The sequence below is a fragment of the Stegodyphus dumicola genome, chromosome 1, assembly GCF_044657685.1.
Source record: "Stegodyphus dumicola isolate Sdum_Otavi_A_Nest chromosome 1, ASM4465768v1".
Taxonomy (NCBI): domain Eukaryota; kingdom Metazoa; phylum Arthropoda; class Arachnida; order Araneae; family Eresidae; genus Stegodyphus; species Stegodyphus dumicola.
Window position 1 is genome coordinate 87,812,500 of NC_140768.1, and position 19,320 is coordinate 87,831,819.

The following is a 19,320-nucleotide window of genomic DNA, read 5'->3' on the forward strand; positions in this document are numbered from 1 at the left end:
TAACCATTGTTTTTATTACATTAAAGTATTCGTCGGTTTGTTCGCCAAGCCATTTATTATTCTTTCAGCTGATTTCAGGCTTAACCATTTTACTGCACCTTAAACCTCCGAAATCCAGTTAAATGGCATTAGCCATTTACCAAATTATATCACCATTTAGTAAACAATTACCATTTTCATAGTGGGATATCATATTAACGTTGAATACTATCGGTAATCTTAATCCTGAATCTAACGAACTCAAGATAAACATTCGCCATTTTAATTGCATTCAAATGTTCGGCATTTTGTTTGCAATGTCATTTATTATTTTTGCATTTGCTTTCAGGCTGAAGAATGTAATAAGTCACCTAAAATTTGATACATTGCTATGGTACCAGCCTGTGGCGGAGACGTCGGCGGCCCCGAAAATTTTGATCCACGAGGAAGTCTTAATGTTTGGTGTCATGCACCAACGAATTCCCCGCTTTGCAGGAAGTGGGTTCCCTACATTCGGACAGAAGTATAAAAGCCTCTCTTTCCCACCAGAAAGCAACCATCCTTCTTCACAGCTTCCACCGATCTACAGGTCTCACTCTCTAAAGCTGGAACTGAGTAACAACTCATAGGCGAAGGTATAGTAAGATTTTTCCTCTATTCTGAGAATATGAAAATAGGTATCCACACTTCGCTTGATTACAGTTTCCACTTATTTTTCAGTAAAAAGAAATATTCTGAGGAGTGTAATAAATTAACAATCGTAAATAATGCAGTTACCCGCGGTCTTCATTTACAGTTAGAGCTTTAGTAGTTTTTTTTAATATTTTTATTCTATGATCATTATTAAAATGAAATAGTAATTACCATGATGGAAAAATTTCTACGTATTATATGTATCTTTTCATTAAGCTCACATATGTTTGTTCTTTAATGAATTTCTTTATATTCGTTAATGAATTTGCACATATTCTTTAACTGATCTAATGCAGCATTGATTAAACATCAATTAAATTCAATCGTTCGCATAGTATTAAATAATTACGAAGTAATTATTCTGTATTTACAATTTAACAAGTTTTTTATTCAGAAGTTTCAACCTCAAGAAAATTTTAAAAAATCCAGAAGGCAATAAATTACACTGAATAATGAACTGAAATATTGCTGAAAAAATTATTATAAAAGTAAATATCATTCAAGCAATAATATAAATATGCGCGTTTTAAAATAAAATTTAAAAGGAAAAAATCCAAATGCCTATTTTTTTTATGAATGGTCGCAGATGAGAACTTTCTTACGCGAATAGTTAAAGATAATAAAATACGTACAGCAGAACAAATAACTTAGTTATTTAATGAAATTTGCATATAAATTTGAAGAAGAATTGAGCTGAATTTTGAAGGTAAATTAATTTGTATATTAATTTGAACATGAATTTTACAGAATGAAATTTATATATTAATTTACGAAATTAAAAATGTTATTAATTAATGAATGCAAAACCATGTAGTAAATGGGATATAAATGAGAGTAATTTGTTAAAAAGCGAAATTAATTAATTAAAAGAAATAATGAAATAAATAGTTAAAAATAATAATTAAAATAAATAAATATTAGAAATAATAAAATAATAGTTTACGTATTATAAATATTTCGTGTTGTAAATTAAACTATTAAAAATTAAACCACTATAATAATAATAAAAGTTTCACATCTAGGGAAACCATAAACTATAATTTACTATAAGAAACGCAAAACGCAGCATGGTGCTTTTTCACCGCATTGAAAAAATAAACATAATATTAGAGCACCAGAGTAACTGCTATTCTACAGAAACTACTCGTATCATGAAATCTTATAAACTACCGAATTCTCTCTCCTAAGAAAATTCTTATGTTAGATTCTTCTTTCATTTAAATGGCTCCATTGTTTTTTTATTTTTTTTTATGTGTTTAGGTAGTCTTCTTTGAGGTTTATTTCAGATGAAAAATAATTCCTCTTACTAATTATTTACAGAAACGGGATACTTGGGGTAACTACTCCTTGTACTCAAGAATGAATTACAAAAATGAAGGGCTCTTCGAATTGGTTTTAACGAAACATATATCACTGGTGAAAATTACTTAAAGCATTTCTCAAAATAATCTAACATTTCAATAATTTTCGCATTTAAAATTATTTAAAAATAGTTGGTTATCTGCTTGAAATTGAAAATTGAAGTAGAGGAGAAGTAATGAAACTTAAATTCTTGTTCTTCGTATAATTGTTTCTTCGTTTATACGGAAATTAAAGTTGAAAATGTAATAAATATCTTATGCTTTGACGAATGGCAATACGCTAGCGTATGGAAGATAAAAATTATTTCATTTCAGGCGTTGGCAAACAAAATTTTATTAAGTTCTCATAAAACATAAAATAAATAAAACACAAATTGTAATTCATAACTGTGGCTTCGAGGTGCTTATATTTGGGTTAAGGACCATGTGTGCCGAAGATTTTGTGGCGCTAGATTCCGCGGTTTTTCCACATTGCGGGGGATATACGAGGGCCATCCAGGAAGTAGATTACGTTTCCGTCTGTGTCCGCTAGGGGCGGGGCTAGCGCGGCCATCTTGGGGTCAGAGCGTTGCGCAGCTCAGTCTGCATCTAGCCGTGCTAGTGAGAGGTTCGTGCTGTGCTCCGTTCAGATACTGTGACGGTTTGAAATATCTGCGTTAATTGAAAATCCCGCGAGGTGCGCTCAGTAATAAGGTTTCTGACTGCAAAAAACTGTAAACCGATAGAAATCTATCGGCAGCTTCGTGAAGTGTATGGGGACAACATTATCACTGAAGGTGGAGTGCGTCAGTGGGTCATAAGATTTCAAAATGGCCGAACCAATGTTCACGACGAAGATCGAAGTGGGAGACCCAGCATAGTGACCGCCGAACTTCTCGAAAAAGTCGATGCTAAAGTCCGTGAAAATCGAAATTTCACAATAACGGAACTTTCTTTGAGTTTTCCACAAATTTCGCGAAGTTTGTTGCACGAAATCATCAGCGAAAAGCTTGGTTACCAGAAGTTTTGTGCAAGATGGATTCCAAAAATCTTGACAGAGGACCACAAAAATCAGCGAATGGCTGCAGCGTTGAACTTTTTGGACGCTTACCATAAGGATGGTGACTCTTTACTCGATCGCATCGTTACTGGTGACGAAACATGGGTGAAACATGTGAACTGTGAAACGAAATTGCAATCAATGCGTTTTGATGACGACGCACAGCTGCAAGAAGAGGTAACGAAGTGGTTGAAGGCGCAGGCGGCCGAATTTTTCGACGAAGGAATTTCCAAGCTCGTACATCGCTACGATAAATGCCTTAATTTGTATGGTGACTATGTAGAAAAGTAGTATTTGAGTGTGGCTTTCATCTGTATATAATAAAATTTGTTTCCTATACTTTGTTTATTTTTTTATTCCAAAACGTAATCTACTTTCTGGATAGCCCTCGTACATGAAGATCATCAATGGTCAAAACCCATTGGACATTTAGTTGTTTCCATCTCGAAAAGTGCTTAGGGTTCAACAAAGGGGGCGACCGAATTACATGTGAGAAAAGTGAAGTTCATCCTAGTTTTGATGGATGAAATGTGGACTCGGGGGATGGATTCGAGGGTCCACCAGCTCTTCCTTCCTTACCTTCAAACCTCTCAAGAAATGTTTCGACTCACTAGTGTTTTGACTATTCCCCAATGCTGTTTGACAATATTCGGACTCAGATCCAACGATACAGCAGTCAGCACTACCGACTGCAGTGGCAATGTAATAATTAAAATAATAATATAATTTCATTCATTTCTAATCCTAAATTTTAGGCCAAATTCATATGCTATGCTCCTGTAGATCACTTACAGAAGAAAACAAATTAATAGTATTAAACTGAAATAAAAACAGAAATAGAATGAATTAGAGCATTTTGTGGTTTCTGGTTAACTATGATTCCAAATTAATTTCATACGTTTACTTCCTTATATAATTTTTTTATGTATCATACGTCGTCTTATTCTTGTTTTGGAATCAGTTTCGAACATAGAGGAAGTGAAATGATGAGGATTAAGTCGAAAGCAGTGTTAGAAAGTGCTTAAAGTACTCAGTAAGATGCGGATCAATCATTTAGAAAAGAACACAAAATAAGAAGAAAAGTCTTTTGTTCTACGCGGTGACAGGAAATACACAACAAAATTGTCGCACGATTAAAATGACATTTTGCAATTGGTATGCAATTCCGCTTTGAAAGTGAGTAAGTCTGCCTAAATCGTATATATTAATGTAAACTTCCTCCAAATACGTTATTGATGGAATTCCAAATCACTTTCCAAATTTCTGTTGCTTGCTTACAGTTAAGAGAGGAAACGGGAACAAGAAAACTCTTCATGCACGAAAGATTCGCGTTGCGCTCGAATTGCTCACGTAGAGTTTGCTCTTAATCATCAGTAAATACCTGATAGAAATCGGATATTATGGTAAGGACGTAAAACAGTTACAACTGAAGATATTATTTATAACGTTTCCGTAGTAAATTTAAGAACACGATTTATATTACATGCCGTTAAGAAAAGTTTTTTCTGAAGCTAAATAATACTGGTAACAACAAGATACCTGCCCTTTTCTATTATATTATTTGTTGTAAGCCCACTAGCTTTCATTCATTAAATTTTATCTTTTCTGTCATTTTGAAAAGGGCCTGATTCACAAACTTGGTGGATTCTTCCTCTAAAATTTTCGACTAATAAAACTAATTTGCATCGTCACTATCTAATTAGTATATCATCGTCATTATATCACTACTGAAAGAAATTACCATTAGTAAATAGCAGTCATCAGTGACATAGTCACAAGTCAATAGTAACCACCAGTGAGATAGTCAATGGCCAATAACTGGTAAAAACAATTTTAATCAGTAATCTAGTAACTTTTACTCTGGTGTTGCATTGAAAAAAGAAAGAAAGTATTATTTTAAGTATGTCAAATATTTATATTACTTCAAGTAACTAAGATCTTGCCTGCTCTATAAATTTTAATTCTTTTCCTTTCTTTAAAATAAAAAACCGTTCATTAAACTGAAAAAGAAGTAAAATAAAAATATAAAATATAAGAAATAATGATAAATCTATATGATAAATATGTAATGATAAATATGCTTAGAAATAATGATAAATACGTAAAATTATAAATACAAAATAAAGAAATAAGTAAACTATAAAAAATAAAATATAGCGAAGTATAAATACATAAAATGTAATTAAAAATTTACGTACTGAAATGCTTTATCGTATGTATAACACATAATTATTTTTGTCTTATTACTTTTTCATGCGACCGAATGGTTAAAGTGCTGAATACTGGAATTTCGACCCAAATTGATCGCAGGAAATTGGCAAGCTGTACGATTGGTTGGCTTTCGTGGTTTTGTTCTCTTAACGTGAACATGAATCAGTTTCCCTGAGAAAATTCTCCAAGAGAGCATACATCCCCTTAGGCAAATAGCCCTCGTGTGCTTTTTCATATTCCAGTAACCTAACCTAAATAAGATTTTATTATTTTCTACCATAGAAGAGGTACAACCTCTGCAAAATTATCGAGAAACACAAGTTTTAAGCACCTATTCACTCTAAGAAACTTGATGTTTTCATTCATTATCTCTCTATGCCAAGAGTGCAAAGATTTATTCCATGGTTTACATTTTGCGTCTAAGGAAAACGATTCCCAAGGATGTAGATAAACTTTGATTTGTTTAAAATGTAGTAGCACCAGAAATTGAGAGGGAAAAAATGTAAATCGTCTTGGGCCGTATTTTCAGACTTAGTTGTCTGTGAGCAAACTGCAGAATCAAAACTAAAACAACATCGCAGCAACTATTGTGTCTCGATTTCAGATCTTCTGAAAACGAGGATGACTATCAACTGAATTGTGATGGCTTGTATAAAATTTGAATCCAGGGCTTTAAAAAACTGCGCATCAGATGCCAACCCATTCAAATAAGTCGGGTTTGTTTCGTATTCTGTACCCGTGATCGGAATATTCTAAACAAAACCATTTTTGAAAACTAAATCTCGTCCGATTCGATTGGTGGCTGGCTGTGAAAGCTTTCCGAGCGCAAGGAGAATTCTAATCCTTGCCGCTGTTTCTTTCTACTTTATCCTTCTCGTCTGATTTCTGACTTTGTTTTGCCTGAATTCCTTAAATGCAATTCTTGTCGATTTGGCTATGTTATTTTCTCTAGTATTCAGTCAGTAACATAATTAATTAATTGTAATGACAAACATGTATACAATAGCGTGATAACACCCGAAGTAATTATTAATCTATAGATGTAAATATGGATTACATCTAATTAGACATGTGGTGTTTTGGGTAACCTATTTCAATGGATACAATATCTAGTTTTAAAAATAATGTTTTAGAGACGCCACAAATAAATCTAATCTAAAGAAGTTCATAATCTAATATTTAGTTACATCTACACAAATCGAAAAGAATGTCCTTTTTCTATTCTTCCCACTTCTTGTTTCCTAAAAGATGTTTTCCTTTAAATGGAATACGTTTCTACTGTTTGATTCTTTGCCCCGCAGCCATAGTGAAAAATATCTGTTTATATCGGAAAAATTAATATGAGTCCTCTAAATCAGGCATATAATCGTACTTTCTAACTTTCAAGTCGAGGTTTGATTCATTATCCTCAAAAACATATAGCAGACTTAAAAATAATAAAAAGTGATTAATTATATATTTAACATTCGAAAATTGTTATTGTTGTACTACATTTCTGCTGTGAGTTTTAAAATAAGATAATTCCTCTACATCTAGATAATTTTTAAGAAGAAGTTTAATTAAAATTAAATTATGTTTAACCTTACATATTTCCTTTTAATTTCAGTAGTTGATGTTAAAATACACATTTAATACTGAGTACGTTTCTTTTATGCGTTAGTGTGGTATGGTATGCATGAATTTAGTAATATAAAATGTGAACAGAAAAACAAAATCTCAATCTTGTCTTCTCATTCCTCCTAGATGAAGTTCTGCATCAAGGCCTGTTTTGTGGTCTTGGTGGTTGCTGTGTACTGCGCTTCAGCTGAACCTGAACCAGAACCAGAACCAGGGTAAGTTATCAATTCTACAACTATTCACGTTTCATAACTCTCTAGATTAATAACACTGAAAAAGGGAAATCGACTTCTTGCTCTTCATATATTTCCTTCTGGCAATATAGGTTTTGCATGAATGATATAAAGACATGGAATAAATAGAGATTATTTGTAAAATCGGTACCTTTTTCATTATAGAACAACACGTGCCAAATAATTTTCCGTAGAAGGATACATGCACGAACTTCAGACTCTCTTAAAAGTCGCTTAGATCAGTTGAATAAAAAAATCTGATGTGTACACCACATGACTTCCTTGTACGGAATATTAAATTATACGCATTTTTTCTTGCATTTCATTTAAACTTATTAGATTGAATTAAACCTACTTCGCCGACACCGCATAAACCACAATAGAAAAAACGCATTCTTTAAAATTCAGTTTGTTTACCATAGCGACACTCTGGCGCTAGGTTCACATAACAGTATTATATTTCGTTCATATTATAACTCAGAATGCACAAAATTTATATCATTTAAAGAATTATCTAATCGTTGCCACATGTTCTATTCAAATAAAGCTAGAACGATGTATAAAAGAAATTAAGCAAACAAAACAAAAAGGAAACAGTTTTTCACAGACGATTGAGTATTTCTCATTCAATTAATTCAGCTTTCACTTCGCGAAAAGTAAAAAATACATAAAAACTGAAAATATCTGTATTAAAAATTACGAAGTAAATCTTAAACGCTTATTTCCTCGAAAAAATTCCAGAAAGGATTAAGCATGATTTAAATAATAAATGAAGGCGTTACCTTTGTTGTTGTGAAGCTAAGTTTCTCTAGATTGGCAACAAATCCGCTATCCTGCTGTTTCAAATGTAAACAAGAGCAATGGCCGCCATCAAAAACATTATTAGGCTTTGCGGCACTTAAACAATTTTAAAATTGTTGATAATTCTAAAAATATTGCATACAGATTTACTAAAGGCATAAAAACCTTAACCGGAAGATAAGAACAACATAATTCAATCATTTTTAAAGCAAAAAATGTACAATTTACAAACATATAAGAGTAAAGAAACTGAGATCACTGAGCCGGGTAACAGAGTAGGTTATATATATACATATAATTTGTATACTTTTGGTGCGGCCGATTGCAACGAAAATACGAAGTGCACATCTACATGTTATAGCAGTCCTATATACAAAATTTCAACGTTCTGAGGCTACTCGTTTTGGAGTTATGCGAGATACGTACATATGTTCGTACAGACGCCACGAAAAATTCTCTTCAGAATTCATTTTAAAGCAATTTTATAATTTTTTTGGAGAAAAAGAGTGTTTTATTCTGTCCTTACGTACAGATAACACGGAAATACATCGTTAAATTGCATTTGGAAGAAGTCAAAAGGGGGATATTTTCGTTGAAATATGCTACCTGAAACTTTTCGCGATTACAATACTTCCTTTTTACTTCGTACAAGGAAGTAAAAATCGAATGGAACGTTTTAGAAGTTTTCATTTAAAATATTTACTTTGAAAATTAACATATTGTTATAATAGGCATTTAAAAAAATTATTTATTAAAATAACTGCAATTTAGATGTTGAAAAATATTAGTTTCTTCCGCATGTTAAAAAAATATAAATTATCCGTTAAATTGAGACACTATTTTGAAATCTAACTCTCTAAATCTAGGTGCGTATATTTTGACACAGCTTTGGAACTTAAACTAAAGCTGAAATTTTTAGTTAAGAAAAGATCGTGGAAAACTGAGTACTTAAAGAAATGGAAACTGTTTTGGAAGCGATTCATATTTCAAAAGATGGAAAAAATTTAAAATATTAATATTTATAAAATATACTATTACTACTACAAAATATTTAATTATTCCCTTTGGATAAAAAAAAGCTTAAAATGTCAGATTTTTATATGACTTAACATAGAAAATGAGAAAATAAATCATTTAAACTTACTGTTTGAAGTCAGTAATGCTTCATATTAAATTAGACCTGTTCCATATCAAATCAGTATATTTGCTTCTTATCTTATTACGCTTCATATAAAACTATGTGTACTATGCTTCATATCAAATCCGTCAGTACAAAATATATGTGTAAAATCAAATAATATCAAATCACTGCCAATCAGTACCATATTAAATCAGTATATCGTTTCATATGAAATCAGTTAGCTTCATCTAAAAACTTATTACTTGAAATCAGTTATATTTCATAGCAACATATTCTTCTTCATATCATTTAAATTGGGTATATTATGCTTCATATATATAATAAAATACATTATGCTTTATATAAAATCAATTAGTATGAAAGTAGGTATATGTATTAAATCTGTTAGTATCAAATCACTATGTTAATTACTACATCTGTATGTGATAGATCAGTTCGTATGAAAATATGTATGGTGCTTCATATCAAATCAATTGTTATGTTGCATAGCAAATTAGTTTTAAAGTTAACTGATTAACATTTCAAACTTCATATAAAATAAATTAGACTTATTATATGAAATCACTTATATCTTTATATTTATCAAACTCAACACACATGAATACAAGAATGAAACAAACTGAGCAGGTTACTAAAATTTCGTATTTTACTGTGTTACAATAAAGTGTACCACGTGACTAAGCAAACAATAAATCCCAGCTTAAAGCACTTATTTCTCATACTATTCAGTGCGCGCTCAAGCAGAAAACAGAGTAAGTAAAGCAATGATTTGAGTAATGTCTTCAAACGGTACCGTCTCCTACATTCCTCCCAAATAGACGAAACACGTTTTGCTGTTTTATTTTCTCCGAGCCACGAATTTAGTAGATGAAATCAGCCGTGCATGACTTCCAAAACAAAGGAGAAAGTGTTTACTTTTCGCATTTTCACTTTGCTCAGTTCCCTTTCTTTTGCCATCCGGCGAACTTTAAATTTCCCCATTTTCTTTAATTATTCTATGCATCTTAATTCTCACTTACAGTTAATTTCAAAATATCTGAAACGAATACCCGCTCTTAAATTAAAATCGTGGTTAATTCGAAAACAGACATAAAGAAAAAAAAAAAAAAAGACAGTGGAAAACGTAATAATTCATATTGCAATTAGCAGATAAGTGTTTGTAATACTTTACTTGTTTTTTCAAGTGAACAGTTTCATCCACAGTTTCAAGCAGTTTCATCCATAGAATAAATTCATTAGGCTATGTAAGTTAAATCAGTATTCAGAACGTAAAGAACATGAGAACATAAAGTAAATAACGGGAAAATATTATTTATATTTATTGTAAAAGCACCATGAATTTATAATAAATTATATTTCTCACAAGAACTGTAAATTTAATAAAACACTTATGTATTAAAAATAAAAATAATAAACCGAACACTTTTTATAATAAACATTGTAATAAGCACTTTAATTTATCATAAATTGTATTTATTAAAAAAATTGTAAAAGAATAAACAACTGGAAACTATTAATTGCATGAACTATTTTAACTATTACTTGAATAACTGGAAACTATTAATTATATTAACTATTTTAATTTCTCTGTTAATAATAAAGATATTAATTTTAAAATGGCATTAAAGAAAAATTTTTCTAATTCGTTTCCTTCTTGTATTTTCTGTATACACTTTAGTTTTATGTAGATAGTTTGTGAATATTGTTTTTATTTTAATGATCCATAATAAGTAAACTTAACTTGGGTACCAGAGATGGTCTGGTTAATCCGCAAGCTGGTTAATCGGAAGTTCATTGTATAATCTTGACAATCAAGGTGATTATATGAGGAAGTTATACAAGGCATATAGTGATACAGTATACGGAACATAATCTTATACACTAAAAGGAATTAGATAGTATAAAGAACATGATATAATGAAGTTATACTATAAGAGGAATTATCATATTATCCCATGCGTGCTCTCCTTTTGTAAATTAGCGAACATATTCGGCTGGCAAATTTGAAGATCTGTGGTTCGAATCCTGAAGAGGACGCTGTTTATTTTGCACGTTTCTGACTCTAGAAATCTTAATAGTCTGTACAAGTTTAGCAATAATATACAGCGAGGTATAAATTGTAACAAAAATATTTATTGGTAATTCCTCCCATTAGTATAGCTTTAAATAATTTGCAATCGAAAACGTATGCAATTAGTACTACTAACGCGCTGCGGGAAATATATGCAGGTCAAGATTAGATCACAAATTCTGAATGCTAGTCGAAAGAATGAATAAAACCTTACTTGATTTCTAATTGACTTGAAGGTTTCAATAATATATAATCAAATCTTTGCAATTTAATAATAATCTAACAACCTAATAATCGCTATAATTTCCCTTGGAATATATCTACTGCCATTTTAGGAATTTTAGCTGATTATAAATTCTTTTCTTCAAGTTACAATAAATCATCGACTTCAAAGTAGTGAATTTTCCTTTTATCTATTTTTTGAATTAACTAAGACAAATAATTACGATTAATTACAACATTAAAAGTAAATAAATGTTTGAAACCAAACTCTTTACATCTAACATTTCAGATAAACAGCACTCAGTTTAAACAATAAATTAGTTTCATTCTCGTATATACTAAGAATTAAACTTAATTACTGAGTATTTCCTTATATTATAAAAGAGTATTATAAAAGATTAATTGTAAAATGAAAATTATATAACACTGTAGAGTTATTAGGTTATTTTGAAGCAGGATACATGAAAAATCAGCAATGCCCTTCGTAGGACTCGAACCTGAACTTCTCGAACACACACCGAGTGTGCCACAGTTACACCAGGAAGGCATCATGAAATGAGGGAGAAAATACCTTATAACTGTATACAGCTATAAGCAAAGTTCTTCTGAAATAAAAACAAAAATAATTTAGTTACATATGAAGATGACATGGCTATATTGCCAGTTTGCTTACTGATATTGCTTTATAAATCATTTGCGCTATAAGTATATAAATATTGTTCTTCCTCTAAAAAATATTCTCTTTTTCAGACATGAAGAAAAGCAAGTGATTGTCGTCAAGGACAAACAAGAGCATCACCATCATCATCACCATCACCATCATCATTCTCACGGTCACGAACACAAGCACGGTCACGAACATAAGCATGGTCATGAGCATAAGCATGACCATAACCACGGACACAAGCACTTGCATGGACACAAGCATGAGCACGGGCACAAACATGAACATGGCCACAAACACGAGCACGGACACAAACACGGTCATCACCATCATCATGGCCATGAACACAAACACGGACACCATCACAAACACGGACATCATCACAAACACGGACATGAGCACAAGCATGGTCATCATCACAAACACGGGCATGAACACAAGCACGGACACGATCACAAACATGGTCACGAACACAAGCACGAACATGGACACAAGCACGGTCACCACCATCTCCACAAGCACGGTCATGAACACGGGCATAAGCACGGTCATGAGCACGGACATCACCACGGACACCACCACGCACACAAACATGGCCACGAGCACGGACATCACCATGCTCACAAACACGGACATGAACACGGACATCATCATGGACACCACCACGGACATAAACACGGCCACGAACATGGACATCATCATGCTCACAAACATGGACACGAACACGGACATCATCACGGACATCATCATGGCCACAAGCACGGACATCATCATGGACATCATCACGGTCACAAGCACGGACACCACCATGGTCACAAGCACGGACATCACCACGGCCACAAACACGGACATCACCACGGACACCACCACGGCCACAAGCACGGACACGAGCACGGTCACAAGCACGGACACCATCACGGCCACAAGCATGGCCACGAGCACGGACACCACCACGGTCACAAACATGAAATCCATTTTAGTCACGGTGGCCATCATGGTCATGGTTTGGATCTTCATGGATATGACTTGCACCGATGAATTTAGAATATTGAAGCCAAAGAAGTTTTCCAATGAGGCAAAATGCCATTTCTTACCTATCTTTAGTCAAGAGTCAAAAGACAAGCATGAAAGGACTCTTTTCTCAAGTCTTCCAGGATTTAAACGAAGTTTTACACTGAAAATACTTCCTGGGATATTGATATTAGCCAAGCCCGTAACATCCGCCCATATCAATCAATAGTGAAGTGATACTTACGCATTACATTGCCAATGAAGCAGTGGAAAATAAACGGGCGGACATAAGTTTTTGTCTGAAGTTTTGTGAATCTTAGGTAAGATTTTTTCAAGAGCGTACATGAAAGCTGTCAGGAAAATTATACAGATAACTTGAAATATCTAAATTCACATATTAAGAATATGTGGTACTTTTTAGAGATCCGGTATCAGCTCTGAGGAAGTGTTAATCGGGTTTAAATAGTACAGACATATTCAATATCTATAGTATAATTTAAATAAATAATAAAATTTCAGTTAAGGATTCGAATTCTCGCCGTCGCTCAAAAACGTTCCGTGAAGTTCTATTTTTTAAATTTAAGTTTTTAAAATTACTTTTAAATTTAAGTAATTTATGGCAGATTTGAAGTATTATAAAGCAAGCTATAACACAATTAATTTGTTTTTTCGAATTTAGAAATAACAGCAAGATGGTTTTAAACTACCTTGCTATTGTTAATTAATATCTAAAAACTGCTTCTGCTCTACATCAATATCGGTTTCTGGATACTGTTATGGTTACTCTTGTCTCTCTGCTCATTGAGAGACCCGTTTATCATGATGCTCAACAAGAGAATGTGATAAAACTCATGCTCAATTTTAGCAAATCGTGCAAAGCGAGTATGCATTATTTATTTATTTCCTCAAAGGCTTTTGGTCTATGTTAGCAAAGGTTTCGATGTATTTTGTCTTAATTTATTTTTTTAACTGTCGCGGTGCCTATGGAATTGTTTGTTAAGGATTGCTTTAATGTTGAAAGTTGTGGTGTAAATAAAATAATTTATTGAAAATGCCTCTTTTATTTTCCTTTCGCTGAATTTTAATAACAAAATCCAATAACAAAAATGTTTCAATGATTAAAAAATACTCATACTTTTCGCATTTTGAAGTTAAGAAAGTCAATTCTGTAAATTCGGAAATCTAACTTTTTAGCAATAAACTCCAATTAAAAGAAATCAGTTCTGTAATTTGGAAAACTCGACTGACTATGTTAGAATTAGAAGACTTAAACCACTTTCACTGGATTAAAAAATGGACTTAAGGTATACATAAGAATTGTATTTCTTTAAATAAAGTTTTTAATTTTATCATTTTGCCAAATGTGAATTTAAAATTCCCACTTCTTTACAACAGGCGTGAGAAATAGTTCTTTGAAATCTTTATTCTGAAATTTAGCATATTGCCCAAAGCATAAATTATGGAAAGTTTTTTATTAGTAGCTGTTAAAGGATTTATTTGGTTTGCTTGATTTATTTTGACTATGGCAAAGCAATAGAGTTATGTTCCTAAAAGAGGGATGTCTTCGGAGAGGACTTTCTAAGGGGAACTGCCTCCTATACGTTACACATGGGGAAAACCACGAAAAGACAGCCATACAATCAGCCCGTACGAAGGGATTCAAACTCTGAACGGAAATACCAGTGTTCAACGACTTTGTTCATTGTTCGCCTGTCTGGTCGACTTTACTCCTCGATGGGCCAACTACTAAAGGAATTCTTACAAAATGCTGATAGAACATATACAGTATCCGCCGCTTATTAAAATTACTTCCGTTTCAAACATATTTGAGCAGCTGAGTTTAAAAGACAGGAATTTGTACGTTGTAAATCAAGATATCAGTTTTAAACTTTCTAAGTAACTAACAACTAATTCAGTAACTAATAAAATAATTAAATATTATTGCTAAAATGAAACTATTTACGCAAATATAGAAATTCATTTTTTAGATTCTTATAAAACTATTTTTGTAATTACATTTTTGACGTAATTTTATCTCTTACAAGTAGCTATTCTGTGTTTGTTTCATATTATTGTACTAAAGTTTTTCTATTATACTCTCAGTTTTTATAACACTGCTGCCAAGGTTTTTGATCAACACCTTTCAGTTCAACAATTTTTCCTAAATTTGCAGTGTATTTCTAGATTCAATTGATACTGGCATATCACCACTTTTTTTCGTATCATCTTCTCTTTCTTCAGTTCTTTTAGAACTTTTTTAATCAGTTTTTATACACATTGCCTCAATATTTTGGGGAATTGACACATATAAGAATGAATCTTTTATAACTTCCCTCTCTGGTGTTTCAAACGCTAACTTACAACTAACTCCTCTAAGGCTTCTTCTGCCCTAAAGTTACATTTTCAAAAACAGTTTTTAACTGAATTTAAGAGATCAACCAGCCGAATTGACAAAAATATTTGTATAGTATGACCTCTAGCTTAGATATTGATTTACACATGTCTTTGAAAGTGCTTGCATTTTCACAAAATTCAGTTTTGCTCATCACACATCTTTTCAGTAATAACAGTAAGAAACATTTAGAATAGCCTGGCCTAAAGACTGAATGTTAGAAGATGTATTTGCGGGAAGCGATCCAAATGTTTTCAGAAAGAGGTCAGAGGTTTGTGTACTGCACAGTTGTAGAGACATTAGGTATTTTTTTAAACAGGAGAGGTGAAGAATGAGCAAAGCCTTCACCAGGAATCGAACCGCACCTCTGTAATACGCGTCCAGCGTGCAGACCACCACACTACAAAGGCATGCTAGGAAGGCGGGAGACATACCTTATATACTCCCCCTTTTAAAGGGCGACTGGGGTTTTTAAGGGACCCAATCGCAAATCCTGTGTGTGGAGAATCATCATCCACCACCCTTTTAGTTCGGGCGCCACTGTAGAGACATTAGGTTTAGGGTTTTTTTGAAATAGGAGAGATGAAAATTGAGTAACGCCATCGCCGGGAACCGAACCTCGGACCTCTGGAATACGCGTCCAGCGTGTAGACCACCACACCATGAAGGCATCCTAGGAAGGAGGGGAAAATACCTTATTATTAAAGTTATTTTTTTCATTTTTAGTTCGTTCTCCTCTTTCAGAGGGAAATCAGTAAAAATACTACTTTCCATCCATGAATTCTTGTTGCTGTGGTAGGTTAGAGGCAGATTCTTGACTTCTTTTAACATCGGAGCTTTCCACTTTCGTCAGAAATCCGTGCTCTCTTCTTAATTGTTGGGTCCATATATTGCACGTTAACACAATAGCCCATTACTTCAATTTCTTAAACCGGCTGCTTTTAAAATATATCATATAAACTTTCCTTTTTAAATATATCATGAGTTCTAGGAATTCTTTATAACGGAGTCCAGTTTTATCAGCTTTACAAATTTCGTGTGGCTTGTATTCATTTTCAGTCCAAATAAAACGCCTGTTATTCAGTTTTCAGCCACATGATGGTCTACCTCTTTCTTCTCACCTTGCAATTTTGGATGAACGACGTTGATTGGTTTTTCTCCATCTTGTAAGCCATCCGTCAGTTGATACACAATTGTCTCCTAGTATTTAGCGAATTGGTTTAAAAGGCTCTAGCTATAGAAACAACTTTTAGTTTTATAGCTTGAAACAATTTTAGAAAAGCAATTTAAACGTTTCTTGATTTTCTCTGCTTTTGCATCTCCTTCACGGTAAAAAAAAAGTTCGCTCTTTACAAGCAAAAGTTTTGCAAAGTTACAGAAATCAAAAAGTTACAGAAGAATTTCCTGTAATGGTAACAGGTTGAAAGCAAACTGTAGCGGTAACAGCTAATTTGCTTGTAGCATTACAGATAATGTTTCAGTAACCGCGCGGAAGAATCACGTGACTGACTGGAAATTAGCCAATCAGGAGAAAAGTGTTTGAAAGCTAGTTACAGAAAAAAAAACATGGCTGAATGCATGTTGGTTGTATAGCGCAGGTAAGTAAGAAAATGTTTACAATTACTACTTGAAATATTTTTTGTTCATTTTATGCAGATTATTCTCATGCACTTTGCACTGTTATATGTAGTGAGTATTTAAACGTTTAAGCTTTGCGATTAATTAATATCAGTGTTCGTAATGTCTAATGAGTTGAAAGAGAGCAAAATATTTATTCCAAATGCAGATCTAATAGTAGTATTTTGTCATTGTGCATCCGATAAATTACGCCTTAAATTGCCCGTATTATTATTTAAAACTAATTATTCCAAAATTTAATCACTGTTTGTGGTATTTAATTGAAATGGTAATGTGGTTGTTGAAAACAAAACTAATCATGTTAGCGTTCTTTTCCGATCGTCTGACCAAAGAACGTTTGACATCTTTTCCCGGCAGTCCTTGCGAGAAACGTTTATATAAACATTTAGAATTCTGAATGTAATGTATATATTTTTGTTTACTAGGTTTAGTTTATTCTTTTTCTAGGATTACCTAATTAGTTATACCTGGTTTCATATTCAGTCTAATATGTTTATGTACGAGTGTGTTATGAAGTAAAATTACAAAAACTTGAACAACGCGGTCGAGAATCTCGTTTATTCCTTTTTAGTGTAATAATATTTTTTTCAGTGGTATTAATTTCTTATAATTCCAAAATGAAGTAATTATATTGATAAAAAATATGCCGTATCATACTTTTCGTAATGTTTTGTTTTACTAACTAGATGCAACTTAATTATTCCATATATTTTAATATACCAATATCAACAGGGGAAAAATGGAAATGACCTAAAATATTTTTCTAACAATTCGTTAAACTAATTATAAAACAAAACTAAAATTGTGTGCATTATTTCCAAAAATATCATTTCATTAATATTTTATGAATGACAACATATATTATATTGTATATATAACTACCATTGCATACTTATAAGTTTTTAAACATTTAATGTAGAATTTATGTTGATTTTATTTTGCCCAGTTTTAATACAGTTTTGAAGTATGATAGTCTTTGTAGTATCGCTTCAGTTCCGTTACATTTCTAATTAAATTTAGTTAAAGTGGAATGGCAACACCTTCTAGTCTCCGCGAAGAACGAAGTAAACAAGCTCCGAGTTTTTGTCACGCGATGCTACGTGCATGTAAAATGTAAATAAATCTTATGAATAAGAATCTATAACATCGTATGGAATAAAATATTGGTTCCATAGGAGTCAGAGAAGTGTTATTTTTCTATATTTGCACACCAGACACTTCACTGGTGTATCCCGGCGTGATCGAATTCTACAATGGCTGACGAAGACGAAACCGAAATTAAAGCAACAACTGCATCTGTCGCCAAGGTAAGCGTTAAAGTTCCTCCTTTTTGGAAGCCAGATCCTAAAATATGGTTTATTCAACTAGAAGCACAATTTAGAAATGCAAAAATTAGTGCAGATCAAACAAAATATGATTATGTTATAAGTTCCATTGAACCTGATATTTTGTCACAGGTATCTGATATTCTGCTAAGTCCACCACAAGATAATAAATATGAGGCAATTAAAAATAGACTAATTTCATTATATGCTGATTCAGAGACTCAAAAAACCCAAAAATTACTGAGTGAGTTAGAATTGGGTGACAAAAAGCCATCTCAATTACTGTGTGAGATGCGTAATTTGGCTGGCGATAAAGTAACAGATACTTTCCTAAAAACATTGTGGCTACAACGTTTACCCGTTAATATGCGTAGCATTATATCTGTTAGTAGTGAAGATTTGTCAAAAGTGGCTACAATGGCCGATAAGATTTGGGAATTAAACCCTGTTACTCCCCAAATAGCTGCTGCATCATCCATAACGGTAAAAACGGAAGTGATTGAAAGTTTACAAAAACAGGTTAGTGAACTTAGCTTACAAGTTTTTGCTTTAAGCAAGCAACGCCACAGTCGTCCCTATTGTCGTAGCCGATCCAAATCACGAGATAGGAGTTACAGTGGTAACAGATCTAGTGATATTTGTTACTATCATAAAAAATTCGGTGATAAGTCATTTAAGTGTAAACAACCCTGCAACTACTCATCAACATCACAGACAAATAGTCCGGAAAACCAGCTCCCCGTCTCTCATTGACGACGGAGGGACAAGGGGTGCAGCTGAGTCGTCTTTTCATCAGCGACAAAGAATCGGCTACCCAATTTTTAATAGATACTGGGGCAGAAATTTCTGTCATTCCTCCCTTGCCTGCAGATAAAAAAAACATCTCAAAATTAGAACTCTTTGCTGCAAATGGTACGAAAAT

At 32.8% G+C, this 19,320-nt stretch overlaps 1 protein-coding gene across 1 annotated transcript; it reads left to right on the plus strand.

Annotated features, from left to right (window-relative positions):
- The first annotated feature begins 459 nt into the window (after positions 1-459).
- Positions 460-13,302, plus strand: LOC118196004 (uncharacterized). Its single transcript, XM_035367361.2, has 3 exons — positions 460-614; positions 7,027-7,115; positions 12,119-13,302. Exons 2-3 carry the CDS (start codon positions 7,027-7,029, stop codon positions 13,068-13,070), a joined length of 1,041 nt encoding a protein of 346 aa, XP_035223252.1. The 5' UTR covers positions 460-614; the 3' UTR covers positions 13,071-13,302.
- Positions 13,303-19,320: the final 6,018 nt, after the last annotated feature.